The sequence below is a fragment of the Nelumbo lutea genome, chromosome 1 (assembly GCF_056320005.1).
Source record: "Nelumbo lutea isolate HS-2025 chromosome 1, American lotus-T2T, whole genome shotgun sequence".
Taxonomy (NCBI): Eukaryota; Viridiplantae; Streptophyta; class Magnoliopsida; order Proteales; family Nelumbonaceae; genus Nelumbo; species Nelumbo lutea.
Window position 1 is genome coordinate 155,371,443 of NC_142684.1, and position 16,287 is coordinate 155,387,729.

The window sequence follows — 16,287 nt, forward strand, 5'->3', positions numbered from 1 at the left end:
AAGACTGTCCAACAGCTCCCACTTGCACTTAGGTCCAATCTGGTACAAGCTGGAGTCCCATACTTTCCACGTGTTTCTCAAACACCTTCTGTGTCAGTGGCTTAGTTAATGGGTCTGCCACATTATCCGCTGATTCTACCTTCTGAATTAGGACGTCCCCTCTACCAACGATCTCCCGTAGTACATGGTACTTCCTCTCGATGTGCTTTGACTTCGAGTGGGCCTAAGGCTCTTTAGCCTGGGCGATCGCTCCATTGTTGTCACACAACAATGGGATGGGTGATGTGCTGGATGAAATCACTCCCAATTTGTGTATGAATTTCTTCATCCACACGGCTTCATTGGCAGCTTCACTTGCGGCAATGTACTCGGCCTCGGTTGTGGAGTCTGCAGTGGACCCCTGTTTGCTGATTTTCCAGCAAACAACACACGATCCTATCGTGAAAACATACATAGATGTAGACTTTCTATCATCTAGATCCGATTGGAAATCGGCATCGGTATACCCCAAAACTTGTAGTGAACTACCATCGAATACCAGACAAAACTCTTTTGTCCTTCGAAGGTATTTAAGTATGTTCTTCACAGCAGTCCAATGTTCCTGCCCTGGGTTAGCCTGGAATCTGCTTACCACACTCACCGCCTGAGCTATGTCCGGGCGAGCGCATAGCATGGCATACATGATGCTCCCTACAGCTGAGGCATAAGGAACGTCTCTCATGCCCTCAATCTCCTCAGAAGTCTTTGGGGACATCTTCTTGGAGAGAGTTACTCCATGTCTGAAAGGAACATTTCCTTTCTTGGAGTTTTCTATGCTGTACCTTTTGACAATTTTGTCAATGTAAGCAACATGGGATAATCCAATTATCTGCTTCGATCTATCTCTATAGAGTCAAAGACCCAGTATGTATGAAGCTTCTCCAAGATCTTTCATGGAGAACTGTTGTGACATCCATACCTTGACCGAAGTCAACATTCCTACATCATTCCCAATGAGTAGGATATCGTCCACGTACAATACTAAAAAAGTAATCTTATCCCCACTGGACTTCCTGTAAACACAGGGCTCATCCGTATTCTGCTCAAAGTCAAACGTTTTGAAGGCAGAATCAAAACGGATGTTCCAACTCCTAAAGTCTACTTAAGTCCATATATGGATCTGTTGAGTTTACATACCATGTGTTCCTGACCAGCAGCAATAAAGCCTTGCGGCTGCTGCATGTAGATATCTTCACTAAGATCTCCATTCAGGAACGCGGTTTTGACATCCATTTGCCAAATCTCGTAGTTATGGTATGTTGCTACAGCTAGCAGGATCCTAATGGATTTAAGCATGGCCACGGGCGAAAAGGTTTCCTCATAATCGATGCATTCTTTCTGAGTAAACCCTTTCGCCACCAAGCGAGCTTTGTAGGTCTCAATCCTGCCATCGAGGCCCTTCTTCCTCTTGTAGATCCATTTGCAACCAATTGCTTTTACCTCGGAGGGTGGATCTACTAGAGTCCAGACTCCATTGGTCTCCATCGAGTCCATCTCAGCTCTCATGGCCTCCACCCACTTCTGGGAATCTATGTCTAGCATAGCTTCCGCGTAAGTCAGGGGATCCTCTTCACTAGTCAAGGCTTCCACCAGGTAGGTATCCTGGTCATAACCATATCGGACTGGTGGTCTGGATACCCGGGTGGACCTTCTAGGTTTGTCATTACCTAGAACTTGTGGGACATCTCCCACTACTCGTGAGCTCTCATCATCAAGAACTATTTCCTGATAATGAGTTTCCATGATGTATTCAGATTCTAAGAATTGGGCGTTTCGACTGCAGAACACTTTCTGCTCACTTGGGTCATAGAATAGATAACCCACTGAATCCTTTGGGTAGCCTATAAATAGACAACGGCTGGTTTTGGATTCCAACTTGTCCGCACTTGTTCTTCTAACGTGTGCAGGACAGCTCCAAATCTTCAAGTGTCTTACACTTGGCTTCCTTCCGGTCCATAGTTCATATGGAGTTTTCGGAACTGATTTGGTAGGAACCCGATTCAACACGTAAATAATAGTCTCTAATGCATATCCCCAAAAGGATGTGGGTAATTCTGAGCGTACGAGAAGTGACCGGACCATGTCCAACAAGGTCCTATTCCTCCTCTCTGAAACACCGTTGAGTTGTGGTGTAGCAGGAGGAGCTAGTTGTGACACTATCCCATTGTCCTTTAAGTAGTCTCTGAATTTGTTGGAGAGATACTCGCCACCTCGATCCAATCGAAGGGCCTTAACTTCTCTCCCTAACTGTTTCTCGACTTCCTGTTTGAACTCTCTTAACTTTTCAAAGGATTCAAATTTGTCTCATTAGGTACACGTAACCATATCGTGAAAAATCATCTGTAAAGGTGATGAAGTACACGTGTTGATTCCGTGTCCTAACACTCAGGGGACCACATACATCAGTATGTATTAGGTCAAGTGTGCCTCCAGATCTTTCAGGCTTACCGTCAAATGGCCGCTTAGTCATCTTACCTTGAAAGCAAGGCTCACAAGTGAGAAGATTTTCTACGGTTAGAAAATCCAAAGGACCATCCTTTACCAGTCTTGTGATTTGGTCAATACCAATATGGCCAAGTCCGTAATGCTAGAGGCACGTGGGATTAATTGTATCACGATTCATTTTCTTGGGATTTTCGACCGACGTAGTTTCGGTTAGGTTAGTTTCTAGAGAAGGATGTAGAACATTGAGACCATTCTCCAGTTCCCCACATGCGATGAATTTGTTATTCTGTTTAACAGTAATCATATTACTAAAATAAACAGTATATCCATCAGCACATAGTTTAGAAACAGAAATTAAATTTATTCTCAAGTTTTGTACATAAAGACAATCTTTAAGTACAAGGACTCATTCTCTAAAAATTAATTCTACAGTTCCTATCGCCGCAGTTGCAACACTTGTAGTCGTTCCCAAGAATAGTGTCACCTCGCCATCACTCAATCTTCTGCTAACTTTGAACCCCTGCAGTGAGTTACACGCATGAGTTGAAGCCCCGAAGTCAACACAACAGGACACAGAAGTAACTAACATATTAGTTTCTATGACACAAGTTTCGATGTTACCATTCTTAGATTCCAGGTAGGTAGGACAGTTCCTCTTCCAGTGGCCGGTCTGTTTGCAGAAGTGACAGACATCCGATGCCTTGTTCTTCTTCTGCTTCTTGGGTTTGGCAGCTTTCTTCTGGGCTTCTTTGCCTTTCTCTTTTTCTTGCCCGATCTGTTAGCTTCAGCAAGCATAACCACAGGCTCATCCTTTTTTAAAAGATCCTCGGCCCTCTGCAACATATTGCTGAGTTCCTAGACGCTGACATTCAGCTTATTCATATTGTAGTTCATAGTGAATGCATTGAAGGAAGAGGGCAAAGAATTCAGGATGGCATCCACTTGCGTGCCAAGATCTAGCCCGAATCCAAGAGCTTCAAGTTCATTAATGTATCCCATCATCCGAAGACAATGGTCATGAACTCTCTGCCCCTTGGACATCTGTGCGGTCATGAACAATTTCAGGACTATCGAGTAGAACGGTTCTGCTTTTCATACATTGTTCTTAGACTGTCCAATATATCCTTGGCTAGTTCGATATGATCGAACTGCCTCTGTATTGAGTTGTCTAATGAGGCAATGACAAAGCAGCGGGCTAGGGAGTTCTTATCCTCCCAATCTTGGTAGTCCCTGCTACGGGCCTCAGAAGCCCTATCACCCAGACGTTCCGGGGCAGGATTTTTCACCACCTTATCTAACTTTTCAAAAATTAGGACCAGCATAAGATTTCTATACCAGTCGGCATAGTTTGAGCCCTTAAGCTTGTTATCATCTAGAAGCTTTGCAAAATAACCGTTTGCCATTTTTTGATAAAACAGCAAAAACGTTAGTCCACAACCTTTTTCTATACCAGTCGGCATAGTTTGAGCCCTTAAGCTTGTTATCATCTAGAAGCTTTGCAAATTAACCGTTTGCCATTTTCTGATAAAACAGCAAAAACGTTAGTCCACAACCTTAGTTTGATTCATGTTACCTACATAGATATGGCTTTTAATCTATGTTCCATTCCCATTTATTCATCTTTGAGATTTTCCCTCCCTTCTCAGTGACGGAGACGACGAAATGTCTCTGGAAATGTGGGAAATCACATAGGGTGCGTGAAGCCAACTGTTATCATCTCAGTGACAGATCATATCCACTCATCAGATGAGTTTCCCTTTGGCCTCTGTCAGACAAGGTTCAGAGCCGTTTTCAGGTAAACCTTTCTGCCCAGTGAGTACACACCCATCATATTCAGGTTGCGCCAAGGTACCGTGAGAGAGTTCCCATTTTCTGGTGAAGCCCCTCCCACATCGGTCTATGACGCCCAAATCATCTAATGAAACACTCTAACAGATCCAACAGCAAATGGATAACCCAATTTTATGGTGTGTTTCCTCATTACTGATGGGCCCATCATTGTGCTAATGACGGAAGGCCTTTAGAGAGTCCATCAAATGGATCTCCCTATCACACACACTCATATTTCCTTGGAGGGAACAAAATTACGCCCTAGTTCTAATTTAGGTCAAACCAAAGTGGCTCCCACTGGCTTTCATAAAGCCAGATTTCTGGTGGGCTTCAATCGGCTAGGGGTTCCGTACGCATCCTTTTTCAAGGTTGTGGGGCCCACCAAGTAGAGAGGGGTCATCCAATGACCTTAAGGGACACCATGGCAATGATGTGCATTCAGCCATGGTGTGTGCAAGAGCCACTAACGAGTTAACATGGGCCAAGTGCTTATGGCCCATGGTCGCAACACATCATACATCCAAACATCACATGTAAAGGACGAATTGATCCAATCAATTAACTGCTGTAAATCCCATCGAATGGCCCATTTGAAACTTAAAGCATTAACAATTAATGTTTACTAGGTGTATGGGCTGAATTGCAGTTAGCAGTTCGGCCCATACAACTTTTCTCACAACAATGGGCTTTTGCAGTTTTAACCCTTTAAAATTGGGCTTTACAGGTGGGCCGAATTAATCCCTGTAATTGAACATTAGATTTGGAATAATCAGTGTGAGAAAAATGGACTGAAAAATAGCCCCCTTTGAATCTCAGATTCGGTCCAAACAATTTTGGTCCAATCTAGTCGGAAAAAGTCCAAAACTGATTTTCAATTCAAGAATTAATTCAAGAGAGATATGAAATTAATAATTTTTTATTTTAGACAATCACAAATAAAAAATATGGACTGTTCGTACCACCTGCAAAACAGAGGTTAATCACAAAAGTTACAGTTTCATAAACTGTAAATTGCAGTATGCGATTTCTCCATCTGCAAATCTCCAGCGCCGCCATCTTCTTCCTTCTTCTTTAATCAACAAAATAAATAAAAAACAGAAATCCTATTTCTATTAATTAATTACATTTTTTATCAAATCCTATACATTCAGTCTAGAAAAATAAAAAAAAATTATTTACAGACCGAATAATAATAAAAGGAAGAAAAAAGGGTGCGCAGACTATCTGCGCTAAATCTGCACTGCGATCTCCACGTTCGAACAGTCCATTAAATCAAAAATAAATAATGAACAATTCTAAATAAATTTTTGGATTTAACAAAATTAATTTCAGATCAAACGCCCTTAACAAGAAACCATTTCTTGAAAAAAAAAAGGAAAGCAATCTGCGCATATCTTGGCAGAACATTTTCTGTTCATCTGCGTAGGGTCAGATCTGATTTTCTTTTGGTTCAAGATTCGAACATGTGGCTCTGATACCACTGAAAGAATGGTAGGATCCATCTAATGGAGGCCAAGAAGGGTGTGGAATGGGGGGCGAATTTCAAAAAAAAATCCTACCTTCTTCCAATTGGGAATCATATTCCCTAAATTTAGAATACATTATTCAATGATCCTATTTGAACCATAAACAAACCATATCTGAACCAAAAGGAAACAGGAAGGATTATACCTGATCCGGAGAAATAATATCTCCCAAAGTTGGTGTTCATGCCCAAAGAAGTAACCAAGATCCGCTCCTGCTGAAGATGACACAGCTGTGGATGGAACGGAACCAGCAAGGTGCGTCCTACACACTGGATTCTTCACAAAAACCCTATGGAAACCTTGAACATCGAATCCTAGTCTCTTTCTTGCAAGACTATTGTCAAGAACTGCTTTCTTGACTTTTTGTTGCTGCAAAGTTCCAATCTTCCAACAGGTAGTGGCGGCGGCTGAAGGAGGAGAAGTCTAGGGACGAAGAGGGCAAAATTGTCTCTTCTCTCTGGAGTCTGTGAGATATCAAATCTCAGATTGCAGGATGTGTTTATTGCTTACTCAAACCCCCTAGTTCGAAATTTGATATTTCTGCTAGGGTTTTCTCTTCTTTCTTCTTGATTAAGAAACCTCCCAATATTTTGGGAGTTATCCCAATCCAAATCAGTATTTGGATAGAGGTTTATCTTAATCCTATCTACAGATTAAGTTAGTTAACTCCTGATCTTATCAGGAGAGTGCATTCCCGATCATTACCATTGTCCGACAAAGGGGCTGATCCTGTCACTATGGCCACTCACTCAGATGAATTCTCAGACTGCCCCAACATGTCCAGGTTTTGACCCTCACTAAGGATCTCACTGATTGACACATCAAAGACAACCCGATCCGACACCTAGTGATGTGTCATAATCGAGTCTAGGGGTCAGGTGTAACTTTACAGTTTTGCCCATCTGTCTCCAAGGTCTAGGGCAATACTGGAAATCTGGTCCGGTTCAAGGGTTCAAGCAATCCCATACTGCATGTGCCTTGGGTCTTACCCTGATGGCCGAAACAAGCCATCCCAACACTTGGTGGCACACCAGTATCAGCCTTGGCAGGATAAATCTCCCCAGACTTATCCAATGGCTGTGAACATTTAAAACTAACACAAGTTTCTATAAGTGTCTAGTTTTAGGGTCTTATACAGAATTATACCAAACAACATGAATCAAACATGCACTTTAATTTATTTCCACTAAATAACAAAAGTACATCAAATACGATTGAAGCTAAGAGCATACAAGACTGTCCAACAATATATGTATAATTGTATGAATATGATGGTACGTATTTATGCAAGTGCATGAAGAGAAAGGGTCCATCTTTAGATTGCCAATGTGTTGGGTGTAGGTTGGGTTGATCTAGGGTGTAGGCTGGGTTGCACTTCCCTCAGCTCGGGCCAGGTGTATGCTGGGGAATCCAAGTCTTAGAGTTGGACCCAAATTGGTCGATCCTTTGGCTCGACCAATCCAGCATACATTTAAACCCCATCTCCAGTTATAAGTTCTGTATGAAAAGGTCCCTAGAATGGCAGATAACATGAATAGATATACACGGAGTTGCATATTACGCAAGCTAATCTATCTGATACGACATCTTGAATTTCTGACAGCATTGTGCTCTTTACTAAGGGTGTTAATGGACTGGTTCTAGATTAGATTCATCCAGTCCAAAATTATTTGGATAGATTGGACAGACCAACAAGACATATTAAATTGGACCAATTCGATCCAAAATATTTATTAGATTGGATTGGACCTGATTTGTCTATAATAAATTTATATTGGATTGGATTGGATTAAGCCGATATCTGATCCATTGATATAAGATAAGAATATAGGTGTCAATGGACCAAGTTTGGATTGAGACCAATATAAATCAAAATGAATTTGAACAGATTGGATGGTCCACACATTAAATTGGACCAGTCCAAAATGGTCCAAAATATTCATTAGACTGGATTGGACCTGGTCCATTTATAATGGACTCACATCGGACTGGATCGGATTGGACCAAATCCAGTCCAATTGACACCTCTTTACCCTTCCATGAACTTGTGATCATGAGAAAAAAAAAAAAAACAAATCTTTCCTCATAACTCTACAACTGGACAAATATATTTTCAGTTTTGGGTGACCAATCCATTAAGTAAACTCAGTCTATCTGCAAACTCTGCAACTGAACAAATATTTTTTACTTCTAGTTGATCGAGTACTTGTCATGTCAAGTAATTTATCTTTCCTCCACATTGGTTTTTTTTCTTTGGTGGAAAGAGACTAGTAATTCTTGGTCTCTTTTCTTTTGTTGTAATACTGTTTATGATTCTTAATTATACTTTCAGTCCTTGGGTTGGATTAGGAGTGTTAATGGACCAGTTTTGGATTGGACCCCATCCAAACCAAAATCAATTTAGATGGATTGAACGGATCAATAAAACATATTGAATTGGATCAGGTCCATTCATAATGAACTTATATTGGATTATTGGGTTGGATTGAGCCAATTAATATATGGTCCATTGATATATAGAAGATAAAAACATAGATGTCAATAGATCAGATTTGAGCTAAAACTAATCTAAATTAAAACAAAATTGAACAGGTTGAATGGTCCAGACATTGAATTAGATCGATCCAAAATAATCCAAAATATTCATTAAATTGGATTGGACCTGATCCATTTATAATAGATTCACACTGGACTCACTGGACTGGATCAAATTGGACCAAATCCAATCCAACTGACACCCCCTAGAGTGAACCGATTCCTGCACTGCACAACGACGGATAATCCTTAGATGTTGGTTAATGACCACAAACCAGTTGGGACATTTTAGGTTTTCTAATGAGTGTTATGCGACCTAAATTGAATTGGATAATCAGATTGATAAGAGTTAATTTTGACTACATATAGTTAACTTTGTCAAATTTTAAGAACTGGGCACTTTTAATTTATAAGATAAAAATAGAATCAAAATGTCTAAAAACTAGAATTCCTGACCTTCCCTTTTACATAAAGTGGCCGGGAAAACCCCATTCTTTGTAAACCGAGCCCATCTCCTGCAACTCAAAAGAGTCTCCTACTTACAACAACACACAGAACAGGCAATAGTGGGTTTTCTTTGTTCTCACAAGACACAATTAATGGAAGCAGTCTTTGGTAGAAAAAGAAAAAACAGGATTTGCCGAAATAACCATCATATTTATGTTCATTGGTGGCAGGGAGTTATTTGGCAAAGATTGTCGGTGACCAGCCTGCGTTTATGGCTCACCTTCTATTGTGAATTCCATGACATGGCAGTATTGAGTAGTGACAAAGAAGCTTGAGTCTGACACCAAAATTAAGAAACTAGAAAAATAATAGAGCACAGAAGCTGAATAATGACTTCTCGTCGGTGGAACTTAGAAGAGAGGAAATCAACAGATTCTAGGAATTTGGGTCGTATCTCCTGTGTCATAGGTTGGTTAGTTGCATCAACCAACAATTGTGGGAGAAGAAGAATAAACCACCAATATCTTTGTCATATGTCGTCGTTTGCACATGTAAAAAATACAGAGAGAGAGAGAGTTATTTGTGCTGGTTTGTGGGTTCCAAGAAAGGAATTCATAGCCCCAAATTCCAACCCTATTGAAAGTTGAAACCCCCTAATATGGGGAAGGAATTTAATTACTCGGATCTATCACCATGCAGCCATCAGCAGCAGAGACCATCACCTCCAAACTGTTTCAGTTTCACACTGCTTGCCCTCTCTATCCACTCTTATTTCCCACAAATGATAGGCTGGATGAACCCTAACAGACCATGTGGACAAGACGTATTCATGCACGAGATATCAGTCTCTCTCCTCATTGGCTTCCATCAAGATCATCTTCACATTAATTCAAGGGATCAAACGGTTCAGACCATCCAATTGAGGCAATTATGTGGCGGACCCATCTTCTGCATGTTTGCCACGTTTATACCCATGAACTTGAGATAAGGGAATTACTCTTGATAAGCTTTCTTCTAATAAATTGGTAGAAGACAAGACTTAAGATGTTGGTAATTTATGCAGCAAAAGTAGGGGTAGTTGTGGAAGAATTGATAGATGGTGACAGAATATGGAGAGAGAGAGAGAGAGAGAGAGAGAGGAGAGAGAGATGGCAAATCATATTAGGGAGGGAGTGCTTTTGTCGACGTCAGAGTTGCATGGACACGTATAAAGATCCCAGGGAACCCGCCGTTCGGTTGACGAATCCAGCAAAATCCAGTGAAACCCTGGTAGTGAGTCGGTCCCAACTTCCAACTTTTTAATTAATTTTATTTTAGAAGCAACGAACGGGTAGAGAGAGAAGGTGATATTATCTCTCTTTCTCTCTCCTATCGATTCTCTGCAGCACCGCTGGTGTGTACCATTCAGGTGCCAACGGATGGCGGATGGCGCACAATCCGGAGAGAGGCTGAGAAAGTATCGGCACGAGGCTTTCTTTTTCTACTGTTTTGGCCTCTTCTCTCTCTTCTCTCTCTCTGAAAGACGATTTGAATTTGAACTTATTATCTATCCACGGTAAAGGAAAAGAAGTTTCGAGGAGGCATGGTAAATGGGCTCTTGAGTTACTGACGAATCACAGCTCTGGTTTGGTTTGTGGAAGAAGTGCAGAAGAGTGTAAGAATATGGCTTGGCTCGCCGGGATCTGATCTGTGTTTCCTCGGCAGCCGGTTATGGTTGGTTTTAATTTTTGGGTCGGTGAAGATATAATTATCTGCCATTAATAACGGACTAAAGATTTTGTTTAGTTCTGTATATACTGTATTATATATTATTCTTTCTAACTGTCTGTGATAAACCTGGTGATTAATAGTAATAAAATAGAGTAAAAGAAGTCGCTTTTGTTGTTGTTGTTGTTGTAGGTGTATAGTAGTTGTTGTTGCGTGAGATAGAGCGAGACAGGTGCTTTATGTTGCTTCTGTATTCAGGATTTCAGAGGCATTAGCGGGCCCTTCTTGTCTTGCTTCCTTAATGAATCGCATACAGCTTGCTTTTTAATATATTTGTATTGATCATTGTTTGTTCTTCTAGGGCTAATCCGTACATTACAGGAATCTCCATTTCTCTATCTGTCCCTTTCCATCCTTAAATCTATTTGTTGACTTCAGAACCCAGAAAGATTTTCAGGCTCTAATCTGGTTTTGGAAGGAAACCATGGACATGCAAGTGCATGAAGAAGATCTGCATGGAGGACTGGGTGACGAGTTGGAGAGGATGAACTCCATTGGTGATCCAAATCCTCAGTTTGGAAACATGGAGGAGGTCAGGGAAGGAGGAGGAGGAGGAGGAGCGGTGGGTACTGAAGATGGGGATTTCTGGTTGGATAGAGGGACTGAAGATATGCTTAATGTGGATGATCCGATCTTTTATGGACACTTCCCACCTCTGCCTGATTTTCCATGCGTCTCGTCATCGTCTTCTCAATCTTCGTCATATACGCCGGCTGCCGTGCATGCACTCCCATGTTCGTCTTCTTCTTCGTGTTCAACATCGGCTTCTTCTTCTTCTTCTTCGTCATCATCATCTTCGTCTACTTCTTGGGCCATTGTTAGATCTGATGCTGAAGAGGGTGCGGAGAGGAACGACGACCACCAGCAACAGCATGAGCAGGTCGACGCATTAATGCCACCCTTTTTGTCTGCAGATTCAATGGAGATCCCTCCTACCTTCGATGTTGATTGCATGGACGTATTGGAGGAATTCGGAGATATGGATTTGCTTGATACCACCGAAATGTGGGATCCCTCCACAGTTTTCCCTTTTCTGAACCCAGAAGAGGATCAAGAAGAGCAACAAGAAATGCGGCAGCAACAGCAACAACAACAGTTACTGATGCAAGGGGATGATGGGGAAGAACGGGCTATGGCTCAAGCAAACGATGAGGAAGGCCAAGGCAAGAAGCCTTCGGATGATCTTGCCATGCTCTTCTTTGAATGGCTCAAGTCGAACAAGGAATCCATCTCCGCTGAGGACTTGAGGAATATCAAGCTTAAGCGGTCGACCATCGACTGCGCGGCTCAGCATCTTGGTGGTGGGAAGGAAGGGATGAAGCGTTTGCTGAAACTCATTCTTGAGTGGGTGCAGAACCATCACCTTCAGAGAAGGCGGATGAGAGGAGAAGACTCGGCTTTCCCATGCCAGCAGACCCAGCTTGGGTTTCAGAATTCTAACCCTAACCCTAACATAAATCCTATTTTAAGCTGTAATCCCATCTCTCCGGACTCTACCGCCTGCTTCTCTCCGGCCACACCCTGGATTCCTCAGCCTCCCTACGTTCCTGAACCAACAGCGACAGGAGCGGGGTTTCCTCCAATGGTTGGCTTTGCCAATGGAGGTCCCTTCAGCCAAGGTATCAATGGTTACTCGCCCCCAACAGACTATCGGATGCTGGACCCTTCTGTCACTTGGCCTTCATCGAACTTCACGTTATCGCCTCGTTACAACTCATTTGCCGATCACCATCTTCCTACAGCTCCACCGACGCACCAAGCGTTCGCCCCATTTGCCAACCAGTACCCATGTCAGCCGTTTCAAGGGTCTAGTGATCGGCTACTCAGAATGGGTTCTTCGGCGACGAAGGAAGCCAGGAAGAAGAGGATGGCTCGGCAGAGGCGGTTTTTATCTCACCATCGCAGTCTTAATCACCAGCAGCAGCACCCTTCTCCAAATATTGACCTGCATGCAAAGCTACCCATTGAGGGAAATTGCGCCAATACTGCACAAACCAATCCAGAGAATTGGATGTTTTGGTCATCTTCTGCTTCTGTGCCCACTGTTTCTCCAGCACATCTGTTGCCAGAAGCACCACCACAATCTGCAGACCGGCCGCCCATGCAACCACAGAACTATCAGCGGCAGATCACTTCGGACAGGCGTCAGGTGGCAATCTCCTCTGGCGTGTTGGTTCTTGATCAGTTAATTGTTTAATTGTGTTATTTAATTGAATTTAAAGGTGGCACTTGCTGAACTTGAGTTGTAAAGAATGCATGTTATTGGTTTTGGACAGGGATGGAAACCCGAGAAGAACTTGAGGTTTTTGCTGCAGAAAGTTTTGAAACAAAGCGATGTGGGTAATCTGGGAAGAATAGTTTTGCCGAAGGTGGTCACTTAGCTTTCTCCTTCCTCCACCCTCCCCCATCCCTCTTTCATACGTTTAATTGACTAATGATCCCATTTGATCAGAAAGAAGCAGAGACCCATCTACCGGAGCTTGAGGCCAGAGATGGCATCTCCATCGCAATGGAGGACATTGGAACTTCTCGGGTTTGGAACATGCGTTACAGGTATTACGAGCAGAGACAGATCAGAACCCTTTTTTCTGTAATTCCTCCTTCCCCAAGAAAAAAAGAATCTAAGGTTATAAACTTGGTTAATTTACATTAATTTTTGTTTGATTTTCAGGTTCTGGCCTAACAACAAGAGTAGAATGTATCTCCTGGAGAACACAGGTGGGGTTTTGCTCATATTCAAATCTCTTATGTGTTCACTCTAATTAAGGTTTATATTTCTTCTAATTTGTTTTATTCTTGTTGCAGGAGATTTTGTCCGTTCTAATGGACTCCAGGAAGGGGATTTCATAGTAATCTACTCAGATACCAAATGTGGCAAATACGTATGTTCTGTACAATTAATCCCATTTTGAATCTCTATTTGGTTTAATTCCTAATATGTTTATAGTAACAAGTAGTTAAATCAACAAACAGCTGATACGAGGAGTGAAGGTACGACAGCCAGGAACAGGATCCAAATTGGAGGCCAAGAAGACTGGGAAGATCCAGAGAAACCTCCATACTACCTCTCCTTTTGTTGATGGTCCGTCTTCCTCTCCTATTCAGGAATCAGTCATGTAACAAGAGAGAACGAATACCTCTCTCTCTTTCTCTCTCTCTCTCTCTGTGGGTACTGTAGTTTTGTTGGGAGCACTCTGCACATAAGTCAGTGCATGGTTGATGTACAGATGGATGTCGGGGAGATCTAATAGGGTGTTGTTTTAGTCAGAACCATACATATGATCGTTTCTCAGTCAAGGCTAGATCAAACTAGACGAGAGAGTTCCATGGAACTTGTTGAGAATCTGTTGAATCTGTTATATATAGAAGCTGTTCCAGTGACTGGAGTAATCAACAGTCCTATACTCGAATGAAGTATAAAGAGCGTATATGTTTTGGATTTTACTCGATCTCCTACACTGAAAGCTGAAACAACTATGATGTTTGTTGCAGCTTTCTAATAAATGGGATGGTTTTTCATTGCTATAGTAATGGAGAAGCTAAGATAGTCTCAGCTTTCAATCAGTTAGGTAGTTTTGAAACTTGTAACTGATGGTGATGCCAATATCTAATGTTTTGTGTGTGTGTGGTGGGTAAAGGAGAAATAATATTGGAAGCGAAGGCTTTAGACTTTAGAGGTCGTTTGGTACCAGCTGAAGTGGCTGAACAAATAGAAAACCTTAATTTGGCATTTTGTGGAGAAGGTTTTAAGGAGGTTGGAACTTCCCAACCCTCTACCAACAAGATCTCACACCACATATGGCATCTCATACATGAGGGGTCCTAGTTTTATGGTAAAATGTGCGGTATTAGATCAAGTTGATAAAGGGTTGGAACGTGTTTTGTTGGCAGAAAATCCCAACTCTAGCTCATCAATGGCTGAAACTGAATTTATTGATTACTATGCTCTTAAATATTTTATTAGTTAATTATTTTATCCGCTAAAAAGACAAATTAATTAATTAATTAATTCCTAAAAAAATTAATTACTTCACCCGCCTCAAGCGTTATGAAACGGCCCTTAGTTTCAAGTTTCAACTATTTCCTTAATCATGACAGAATGGGAGAAATGAGTAATCCCCCTGGAATCATCCCCGGGAAGAGAGATTGAGATAAGGCCCTGCTTGTAAGCAATACAAATAGATAGAATTTGCATTTTTTGGTTTTATTAGTAATTGTAAAGTACATGGATAATGATAGTAATAATATATTAAAAAAAATTCTATATTTTTTATATGTTTTTTATTTTTTATTTTAAATATATATTTTTATTTTAATTTGTGTTTTTTTTATAATTTTTATTGTTTGATTTTGTTTTCTAATTTCTGTACATAGTTTCTATAATTTAAAAATATTTTTTATTCTGTTTGCAATTTTTATAGTTTTCAATATTTTTTGCAATTTATGTGATTTTATGTATTTTATATTTGAAAATATTTTTTTGAACTTTTTCCTTTTTATGTCTTTTTAGTTAAAATATATGTGTGTATATTTTACATTTTTCTATAAAGGGTAAAATGATAATCTAGTAACGCCCGTTAGTCTATTTAAGAAAAATTAATGACATGAGGTTCTCTAGACATTTTCAAAAGTTATGCCGGGTTAAAGAGAAATATTGAAAAGTCATTGTGAATTTTAGACAATTTTTCTTTTTTAATTTGATTAATAAAATTATAATAAATGTGTAATTTTTTTACATTTTTTAATTTTTTATATTTATTTATATTTTAAAAGTTTTATTACCTAACTACGACTTCATAGGTTTATCAATTTGATTTGAATAGTTGAATTGCTTAGTCATCACTTGGATAAAGATTGTTTTAGTTTTTTAAATAATCTTAAAATATATGGGTTTATATTATTAAAAATATTGGCATAGATCTAATTAGTACCATTTATTGGTGAAAAATAATTTAAATATAGGATTTAATAAGAGAATATGAGAGTTAATAACTTTAAGTATAAAACTTAATGAAAGGGGATTAAATGAGGTGGAAAATAATATTTGAAATAACATTTTCAACACTTACAATTATAGATGTCATAAATTTACAAATATGAGCACTTTAGTAGCCATCAAAGTTTGGCATTAAAGCTGTAATAAAATGACTTTCATATCCTTTATCAAAGAAAGAAATATAGGGTAATTTTAGTCAAAAAAATTTCCACTATGCATCCACACTTTTATATATAGAATAGTTTTTTTTTTCTTTTATTCATTTATAAAAAAAATGTAAGATTTAAATAAAGGGAATTGAATGAAGTGAAAAGTAGTAGTCAATTTACAATTTAAAACTTACAATAAATAGGAGATAAATTAAAAATGAGTATTTTATTCAATGTTTTAAAAATCGGACTAGAATAGATGGTTGAACCATTTTGGCCCAAGAATTGGTCAAGTCACCTATTTCATTTTGGCCCTAAACTACTATTTTACAAAAAAAAAAAAAAAAAAAAAAAGAAAGCCATTGAAATGGTTAGATAACTATTGATTCAAACAGTTTAACTGTTAAAATGTTCGACCCAGTTAATGGTTCTCAGGTTTCTTTTAAACTAAATGCAAATTTGTCATTTATTTTAAAAATAAAAAATAGAAAATAAAAAAATGATAGAAGAAACTTTCACATCTCAAAATCTTGTTCAATTATTCCCAATGCCA

The 16,287-nt window shown here is 39.9% G+C and overlaps 1 protein-coding gene across 2 annotated transcripts; it reads left to right on the plus strand.

Moving 5' to 3' along the window:
• Window positions 1–10,203: 10,203 nt before the first annotated feature.
• On the plus strand, window positions 10,204–14,033 carry ABI3 (AP2/B3-like transcriptional factor family protein). 2 transcript variants are annotated; one of them, XM_088956483.1, is made up of 7 exons: window positions 10,204–10,535; window positions 10,722–12,738; window positions 12,866–12,958; window positions 13,042–13,142; window positions 13,261–13,307; window positions 13,395–13,471; window positions 13,563–14,033. In XM_088956483.1, the coding sequence occupies exons 2-7, from the start codon at window positions 11,014–11,016 to the stop codon at window positions 13,707–13,709; spliced, it is 2,190 nt and encodes a 729-aa protein (XP_088812609.1). In that variant the 5' UTR covers window positions 10,204–10,535; window positions 10,722–11,013; the 3' UTR covers window positions 13,710–14,033. The 2 variants fall into 2 exon arrangements, with proteins under 2 accessions (XP_088812609.1, XP_088812616.1); XM_088956490.1 differs by having other exon boundaries at window positions 10,397–10,553.
• The last annotated feature ends 2,254 nt before the right edge of the window (window positions 14,034–16,287 follow it).